The 9,119-nt window shown below is 50.8% G+C and overlaps 1 protein-coding gene across 1 annotated transcript in view; it reads left to right on the top strand.

Annotated features, from left to right (window-relative positions):
- The window catches only part of STX6 (syntaxin 6), a gene marked incomplete at its 5' end in the record, with an annotated part of 10,106 nt that extends 990 nt beyond the window's left edge, over window positions 1-9,116 (top strand). The window contains 5 exons of the mRNA XM_009573608.1: window positions 1,700-1,762; window positions 4,030-4,152; window positions 5,460-5,566; window positions 7,173-7,267; window positions 8,914-9,116. Coding sequence (XP_009571903.1) covers window positions 1,700-1,762; window positions 4,030-4,152; window positions 5,460-5,566; window positions 7,173-7,267; window positions 8,914-8,990 — 465 coding nt within the window. The remainder of the gene's footprint in view (window positions 1-1,699; window positions 1,763-4,029; window positions 4,153-5,459; window positions 5,567-7,172; window positions 7,268-8,913) is intronic.
- Between the last annotated feature and the right edge of the window lie 3 nt (window positions 9,117-9,119).

A 9,119-nucleotide genomic window follows, 5' to 3' on the forward strand; every position in this document is an offset into this window, starting at 1 on the left:
CTGCTGAACTGGAGAGCAGAGAATAAACCTGCTACCTGCGCTCTCTCAGGCTTCCTCCTCTTCCCCGTGCGCTCCCTCCTGGGGCTATCCAGATGGGTTTGGGGCCGCGGGGGTGCAGGTGCCCCATGGCATACCCTCCTTTTCTGCTGCTGCCCCTTTAAGTCATCACATCTTTCTTGCAACAGCAAGCCTGGGAACCTGTAGTAACTGGGGAGGAAGAGTAAAGACCCCGCTGCGATACAGGGGAGGCTGGAGCCTCCCTTCAGAGTTGAAGGAAAGTGTGACTGTCCTGTGCTTTTGTAGCGCTGCTTTTCAAAAACAGAGTCCACTTTGAACACTGACAGATGGTTAAAGCCTAGCGTTATTGACGTGGTGACTTGAACTTCCTACCACTACAAAATAGTCCAAACAGCCACTAGATTTATTTTTAACTCGAGGAAGATTTTTTTTTTTTTAGTTTAAACTTACACTTCAGAAGCAAAAGGAGGATTTTAACAACTTGGTGGTAATAAATAGAGAAGAAACATCTTCTCAAAAGCTTCACTGCCTGGTAACAAGCTGCTAGTTAGGAAGTTTTCTCCCTATTAATAGCTACACTGAGCGTAGCTTAGTTTCTGCTGCCCCTCGTGACTCTGATGTTCCTGCTTCACGAAATGCATTGCTGTGGCTGGCAGCAAGCTTGTTACCCTACCTGCAGTCCTGTGGTCTGGATGCAGCTCCTAAGGTTTGCTGCCTGGGAACCGATCCCGAAACCGCACTGGCCCCAGGTAGCAGGCATGTGCTCGCTGCCTTGCCCTCGGTGTAGTCCACCCCTGAACGGGCAGGATCAGGCAAGCCCGCTCTATGGTCCTCTTTTCCTGGCTGAAAACTGCTGGCTAATGGGTTTTGGAGAAGCGTCTCTTACTGTTAAATGAAATTCGTTAGTGGCATTATGCAGCTGACTTCCAGTTTCCATGAGGAAATTTGTGATGCACAGCAGCATGTGCATTAGCCGGTGAGAAGTAACCGAGTGGGATCTGGTGCTCTTAGGTGATGTGTTACACGTCTCTGAACAGTAAACCATACCTAAATGTTCTGGTGACATCAGAAATGTGCTGGTGGATCAACCTCTGCTGGATCGTATTGACTACTTGCTAATCTACCCTATAAAAACTAGACTACTTTACGTTGTGATGGGGAGCCTTCTGTGGCTAGTGATCTTCTACAGGAACTCAACAGCAAAACTTAATTGATAAAGAGAAAGTGTAGTCAGAGAGGGTGGCCACAGGACAGGAAATCTATCTCATCCTATGCAATATAAAACCAGATGCAACTGGGAATAAAGTGCAGGGGGTTACAGGCTTCCAAGACCTTGAAGAACATGACTCTTCCTTACAGTCTATCAATGGGAACATTAGTTTAATATTATACAAATCGAAGTGTTTCTGGTTGTAGTGGAGCAAAATGAGTAGTAAATAAGGAATATTTTCAAAATATCCCATTGCCGTTGATTCTAGTATTAATAAAACTATGATATACGATGAAGCTTTCTACAATATCCTTCCAGACTCTTCAAAACTGTACATTTGCAAAGAAAATCTCCCTTCCCTCACTCCCCCTAAAGAAGCCTCACTGGCTGTAGACGGCCCTGTAGCACCCTGAAACTGCCTGTCACCTCAAATCCAATGCTCACATACTTCTTCTTTCGTTGAACAAACAGGAAATGAAGGATCAGATGTCAAACTCCTCCATGCAAGCACTGGCTGAAAGAAAAAACAGACAGGTGAGAACCAGAAACGGGCAAGTTAAGTGAATGCAGTGGCTGTTTGGTACTTTAAGGAGTGAGGAGGACTTATCAGCTCTAGCAGCTGTTGTCTTAAGGTATGTGTTAGGTGATACTTTCATTTTCACTTACTCCGAGGCCCCACATCCTAAGGTAGAGTGTATAGCGTTGATCAAAACTGCGTAAAAGTTGTAATTACAATCTATATCCTGTCTGTAGTTCATCCCCTTAAAAATCTTTGTTCTGGGAAGGGGCTTGCATGCTGCAGCAAAGCTGTGTGTTTGAACCGTGTCTGTTTTGCTGACCTGAGAGAGCTGGTTCTCACAGGCCTGTTGCTGCCACCCTCTTCCAAGCCTGTCTCTCAAAGCAATAAGTCAGCACTCGCCATCTGTCTCTGTCTTCAGATCTGGTTGTGTACAACTGTCAGTGTTGCATCATAGCGCGGAAAGGGGAATCTCCCTTCTCCTCGGGGGGAACAGGCTCAGAATCCATGTCAGTGAATGTAATCCTGCGCTCTGCTGTATTTAGGAGCCAAGATGCTGCAATATCCTTTCACACAGCTGCCTCGTAATAGTTAGCCATGTAAGAAGATGGAAGAAGCTCAAGGAGTCTCAGGTTGTCTGCACTTGTAATCTAAGGAATAGAAATAGATGCGGCTTGTGCTCCTCCCCAGCTGACGGGGAGGCTGTAAGGAGATCTCAGAGCCGACTTCCAGAGCTGCCTCAGTAAAAGTTGGTGTGCACTTCATACAATTAACTCATCTGGCTGCATCAGTCTTACCACTTGTGGCAAAAATGACAAACTGCAACAAGCGACTGAGAAGCACAGAGCTGATTCCTGAGCTTGTTATGGGGTTAATTGATGGGCTTGGCAAACACTTGAAGAAGCAAAGTCCCTTACACCCTTGCTCAAACAAGCCTGTAGCTGTCTCTGCGTTTTGCTGCTTTCCTTTGTGCGAAGTTCCTGCTAGCTGCAGGAGACCATATGGCCCAGCTTGCGCCATGACATCTGGTCAGGAAAACTGACTTCCCCTTGCCGTCTTCCTCTCCTTTCCCCAGCCCCTCGCTTTCCCTCCAGACCGCGAGGCTTGGGCTGGGCTGGGCTGCAGCGGTTTTTCCAGCGTGCCTCTGTGTCTGAGAGGCTGGCTGGTGGCAACCTGACCTTCACAAGCTAAGGCTGGCAAACAGAGGCCTTTCTGTTGAAGCTGCAGCAAAACTAGCGCACCGCATCAAATAAGTGGTAGCTGCGCTTGCCCCGAACTGGAAAGAACCACGAGCTTGCTCAGTGTCTCGGGGGCAGACAAAGCCAGATGTCCTGCTGGCTTCCTGCGCAGTCAATCTGTCCGCTTTCCTTGTCCCTCCTTGAACCTTGTAAGGCAGATGAACCGTAGAGACCGTCTCTACTGCCGGAGCAGCCTGGTCATTGTCTTGCTGTTCTTCACAAATACTCAGTTGTCCCCTCCTGCCCACGAGCAGAAGCTGCGGGACGATCTCGTTATGAGTCGGCCTTGCCTCCATGCTGGCGGGCAGAGCTCCCTAACCCATTCATAGTGCTGCAGGGTGCAGCTCCTCACCTGCAGGCCATGTTCATTCTCCAGCATCTGTTGGTCGTGTTATACCCCTTCCAGGGACCAGACTTACTCAGCTGGAAAGTCACATCTCTGCTGGCTTTGCATGAGCTTCTGTCTTCGGGTTGTAGAGCAGGTAGCAAGTGTAATCTTGTATGCTGGCAACTGAACAGTATGCCGGAGGAACAGGTAGCCTGAATCAAAGAACATGAGCATATAACACTGCTGTGGTTATATATCGCACTGTTTTACTGTTAGCTCAACTGGTTAAGTACTTTATCCAGACCATCTTAAGCCCCTGTCATTAGTAGCAGAGTGTTCAGTTCGAGCTATACATCTGTTAACACAATATATATCCGGATACTTTTCAGCTTACATGTCCTAGCACACAGTGCTGCCTCTTGAGCAGATCTTTGCTAGTCCTTTGTGCAGTGCAGACCTCCTGCTTCCACAGTCTGTCGGTCGTACTCCAGAGCTGTATCTGCAATATCAGGCTGCAGAGACTTCCCAGGCTGGCATTTTGGCATTGTGTTGTTTTAGTTCGTGACAGCACTCTGGCTGAGTAGCAATAGAGCGGGAGGAAAAGGATGCTGTATGCGTGTGTACAGGAGTATTGCCTCGTCCGTCTTCCCAGTACACCCTGTAGGTGGGCTGCGAGCAGACACAAGGGTGTTGCTAAGGGCTCTCTGCATCTGTTTAGGCGCTCCTGGGAGAAAGTGGGAGTCAGAGTTGGAGCTCTGGACCTGACAAATACAGCCATCTGGACCGGGAGCTGCAATTAGCAAATTCACACTTCATCGAGGAGCAGCAAGCTCAACAACAGGTAAGGCAGCTGGCACCAGCGGACTAAATAGCTTTGCTTGCCAAATGGGTGCCAGGGGGATGAGGTACGGGCTGCGAGAGCCAAAAAAAATCCAGTCCTTGGCTGGTCTGGATCCAGCCCTGACAGCCCTGCCCTTCATTTGCAGCATATACCTGTGCACGTGTTCCCTGTACAGCGCAGCTTTGGATGCATCTTGGAGCTGAGATTTTAACCATTGAGGTTTGGGTCTTCTGCTCTGTACAGAAGGCAAACAACATGATCTGGAAGCTGTAGCATGCTAAGCTTTAATACTATGAGGATTGCTGAAATCCTTGGAAGAGTAGAAAAGTTGCAAACAGAAGAGAGGCTGTTTTTCTTACGCAGCTTCCCCTGGTTAAAAAATGAGCTGATGTTTGCTGTTGTTTGTGTGCATCTTCATCAGAACAGGCTAGGAGCAGAAGCACGTGCCTGCTTCCTTTTCCTGCCTTTGTCAACATGAGATTCGTGAGAAAGCCTGTGCGAGGGCTTTGCGAGAACCCCGCCGCCGGGGGAGTTCGTCTGGAGAAGTTCCTGGGCAGCGCGCAGACCCGCGTGCAGCAGCCCACCCAAACACGGGCCTTTAAACAGGCAGCTTCTTGGAGGTGGCAAACTCTGCTAAAGCTCCTGACCCGTGACACCGCCCCGGCTTTCAGACAAGTTTTACCTAGTGACTCTAGGAAGATAAATAGATTCAGAAGTAGGTAACTAGGGTAAATCTAATCCTTAGCGTGACTGTGCCCTGAAAATGACTTAAAACATCAGCAGACCTATTCCTTTGGCACATTTGGAGCCAGGCTTGCTATTTTTAGCTGTAGAAGCTGCAACAGCCTTTTACTCACATTAACCCCTTGTTAGCTGCAGCATGTTCCAGGTTGCATTTCCCAGGCACAGCATCAGCGTGGCTCCCTGGTGCCCGCTGCTGTGGGCAGGGGGGCTTGTGGAGGTTTTGATGACCAACCCCTGTGGCTTTCAAGAGACGCCTTAGCAGTGGGTGCAGCAGGGAAGGGAGGGGGCATGGCTGAGCTGAGGCTGGATTTGCAGGGATGTCAGGACACTGCAGCCTGCTGTGCTGTGGGGATGCCATACCAGGGAGGCTTTCCTGCTGCTGTCACTTCTCTAGCATTTCTTAGGAATACGGTCCTCATTCCTGGTGGCTTAGGTCTGTGCCCAGGCCCCGTGGCTGATGTTGGCCGAGCAGCGAGTGTCTGTCCACTGGATCGGCTGGCTCTGACCCAGCTGCAGGAGGCAGCAGACCTGTAATTGCCCGTTTCCCTTCTCTTTGGCCCCAGTTGATTGTGGAGCAGCAAGATGAGCAGTTGGAGCTGGTCTCTGGCAGCATCGGGGTGCTGAAGAACATGTCCCAGCGCATTGGCGGGGAGCTGGAGGAGCAAGCAGTGTAAGTGTGAGACATGGTGCCAAAAACCTGGTATGGGGCTGGAGGTCCTCACATATGTATCTCCACCCCTGTTAGGGCCTTGAATTACTAGTCCCTCAGGCAGCCTTTCCTTTGGAGCCGGCCTTTGATTTTAGGCAGTGGAAAGTATTTCTTACTGCAGCCTGCAAGGATCCAACCGCAGATTCGTTCGTTTGAAAGCCTGCACCTAGGGCAGGCTTAGCTGCCGGTTTACTTTCCCTTCTTTCTCCTTCTTTTTAAACACCCCCCCTAAGGCAGTTACGCTCCTTGGCTTCAGGCAGCCAGCGGTGCCGAACAGATGAGGGAGGGAGGTGCTGTGTAATGGGGGAGACTGGGTGCTTTCCCGCTCCACAAGGTTTTGTGCTGCCCTGGATAACTGCTTGACCCAGGAGTTCTCAGCTCTGCCTTGCCGCTCCGAAACACGCAGCACAGAGCTGCTATTCATAGTTAAAGCTAAAAATATCCCTCACCCACGCAAAGGGTTAAAGGGTAGCTCACAAAGTAATTTGCATCCAGCCATTTACATATAAATTAGATTTCTTTCCCAGTGCAAGTCCTTTGCAAACAAGTGCATAAAGTTTCCAGTTATGCAGGCTAACAGCTACCACTTCCAGAGAGGCTTGAAGGGTTCATGCCTAAAAACTCTCCTCAGCTGATAGAGATTGGAGGGCTATGTCCCTTCTGAAGTGATTTCTTTGATGGAGAGGAGGAACTTTAAACCCACCTCCTGTACAAAGTCTTGCAGCGTGAGAGTCTTCTGCTCTCACAGAAGCAGATTAGTGTGGTGTGTCCGTTTCCAGATCATCACGTAAGCCACCAGTGCTTGCTAGACAGTAGCAGATAACTACTGCAATGGGTTTTTTACAACTCTTTCTTTTTCCCCACTGAATTAAGGTTTAACAAGTGCCCTAGAATGCCAGATGAAGAAAGCTGTCATTTGAAACATGTTAAGCTTTAAAGTCCCACTGGCTGGAGATGGTTGGATTGGTTCCTTGGTTCTGGACGTGCCTGTTTCTCTTCAAATGGGTTCTTGACATTGACAAAGCACGGCTTCAGGAAGACTTTCAGATTCATTACAGTCGCTGTGTGGAGGAAGTAGAGGGGTAACTTCCATGCAGAGCTTAAAAAGCACTTTGAAAGCAATTGCAAATTTCATTCCTACTTGATACGTGACTGGAACAAGATTTTAGCTTCAGCTGCAAGCCCTGAGAACAAGAAAAGAGATTTAAAGTCCAAGCTGGCACCTAGATCTATCTAACCAGTCTCTGCTAATCACAGATTATAAATGAGACTTTCCTCTTAAAAGGAGGAAAACCTTCACTCCTCACCTTGCAGGGGTGTGTAGGGCTCAGCCACGAACACACAGCGGGGACCAGTGTGACAGGAGTCCAAAATGACTTCCCACTTCCCACCAAAGCAGAGCTGCTGCTTCAGCAGGTTTTTCCCCCCCTCCCCTTGGGTACTTTCAGGAGACCGGGCCGCATTGCATTTCTCTGCCAAGGTGTTTTAATCGGTGTGTGTGAGCGCACTGAGAAATCCCAAAGGGATGTGCTGCTTGCTGACGAGTGCCGTGCTTCTCTGTCCCCAGGATGCTGGATGACTTCTCCCACGAGTTAGACAGCACTCAGTCGCGGCTTGATAACGTCATGAAGAAGCTTGCCAAAGTGTCTCACATGACGAGCGGTAGGTCCTGGGAAGTGGGATCCAGTCTTGGAAAGGGAGAGACAAGCCCTCGGATCTTCGAGCTGGGACACTACGTGCTCCCACCCACCGACAGCCATCCCAGACCCGAGCAGAGGGGAGGCAGCAGCTCTCGGTGCTTGAAAGAAGGGGAAGACTTCCAAGCCCTGCAGCTGCACTGCTTGGCAGCCTGTCCTTTGCCTTTGTTTTATTTACAGATGCCTTTCTATTTATGCTGCTACTGCCACGGTAGGAAAATCCCCTTCTAGATGGTAGGAAGGGAAGCTCTGCAGCCTCCTGCTCTGCTGCAGTTTCCCAGCCTGCCTGCAGAACAAAAGCTTTCAAGGTGCCATAAAACACTCGCCACCGTGTGTGGCTTCCCCCGCACCAAACGCTTGCCTGCGGCAAGCCCCTTCCCAAATCCCACCTGCCCTCGGGCTGCTGGCGCCTGCCGGCCCGCAGGCCTGTTGTCCATCAGATATATCTCTCAGCTGGCGGAGGAAAGAGGCGATTTCTGCGCCGGGGGAGGCTGAACCCACAAGAAAAGTCCTTATAAGGCTGTGCCTGAAGCCGGTGGGCTGGCGGGGTGCCGCGGGTAGAGCAAACAGGAAGCCCGGCGTGCCTGCCGGGAAGTCCCCCTGACGGCTTGCCGCTGCGAGCGCTGGCGGTGTGCCCGGTGGTCGCCTCCTCCGTTACCCCTGTCCCGTGGGCGCTCGGGTAGCTTGTGGAGGGAGCAGTGAGTTGGGAGGAGAAGTGTTTCTGCTCTGCAGGATTAGGCTCGCTGGGGGATTTACGAGGTTGTGGAAATAGGGCCCTAGAGAGACCAATTGGAGTGCTGACAGTGCACTTTGGGTCACCAGTAGCCCAGTGGCAGCACGACTGCTGGCACACTTTGCGTATCAACCCTTTCCTCTGGGAAGAACGCTTCGATCATTGCAGAGTGCTTCTGAGAGTTGTGAAAGAGCATTTCTGCTATCCCGGGCATCACATGTGCCGGGACTGACGAGGAGGGCTCTTCCCGGGGTAGCTGCTGTGCCCAGAAGTTGGGGGGTGGCAGCAGCCCTGTCCCTGCTGCTGCACCATCGTCTCGCAGGGGCTTTCTCTCTGCCATCGCAGACGTGGCCATGGACAGGTAGCAGCTCTCAGAGGCGATTCAGCGTTGAGCTTCTGCAGAGCATGCACGGGGCCAGCGAGGTGTAAAGATGTCCAGGGGAAGCCTCATTCCTGGCACTCTCCTAAGGGAGCTGCCACAAGCTCTTCCTGACAGAGCTCTTTCGGGCAGCTTTCACCAGACCCCTTCTTGTTCCTCTAGCAAACAGGTTACTCCACGAATGAGCAGCAACACAGAGCAGCTCTCTGCTTGTTCCTCCCGATTGCTTTTGAACCGGCTTATCAAATCTGTTTGAACTCGGTTGGGGAGAAGCCTCAAAATTCCCACAAATGTCCCCAAAAATGGATGTATTCTGGAGGAGAAATGCTGTCGGCCCGTGGGCTGCAGCAGGGCACGCTGCCAAAGGAGCTGCTGCTTTGGCTTTTTATGGCTTCTTTAGGCTTAAATTGGGCTCCTAGCAGTACAGCAAAGAAAAGCTCTCCCTCCGATTTTCCTTCCCTGTTGAAGCAGGAAGACTGACGCTTCCTTTTCATTCCAGATCGACGGCAGTGGTGTGCAATTATCGTCCTCTTCGTCATCTTGCTGGTGGTGCTCATCCTGTTTTTCGTCCTGTGATGGACTGAACTTCCTCAGACGCCCCCTCCCCACCCCCTTGCCCCTGTAGCACGGGGAAATGAAACTCTCACCATTTCCGTCCGCCCACAGAGATCCCCGGCAAGAAAACCCGAAGCCAGCTCTCACCAT

The sequence above is a fragment of the Fulmarus glacialis genome, unplaced genomic scaffold, assembly GCF_000690835.1.
Source record: "Fulmarus glacialis isolate BGI_N327 unplaced genomic scaffold, ASM69083v1 scaffold39392, whole genome shotgun sequence".
In the NCBI taxonomy this organism is placed as follows: Eukaryota; Metazoa; Chordata; class Aves; order Procellariiformes; family Procellariidae; genus Fulmarus; species Fulmarus glacialis.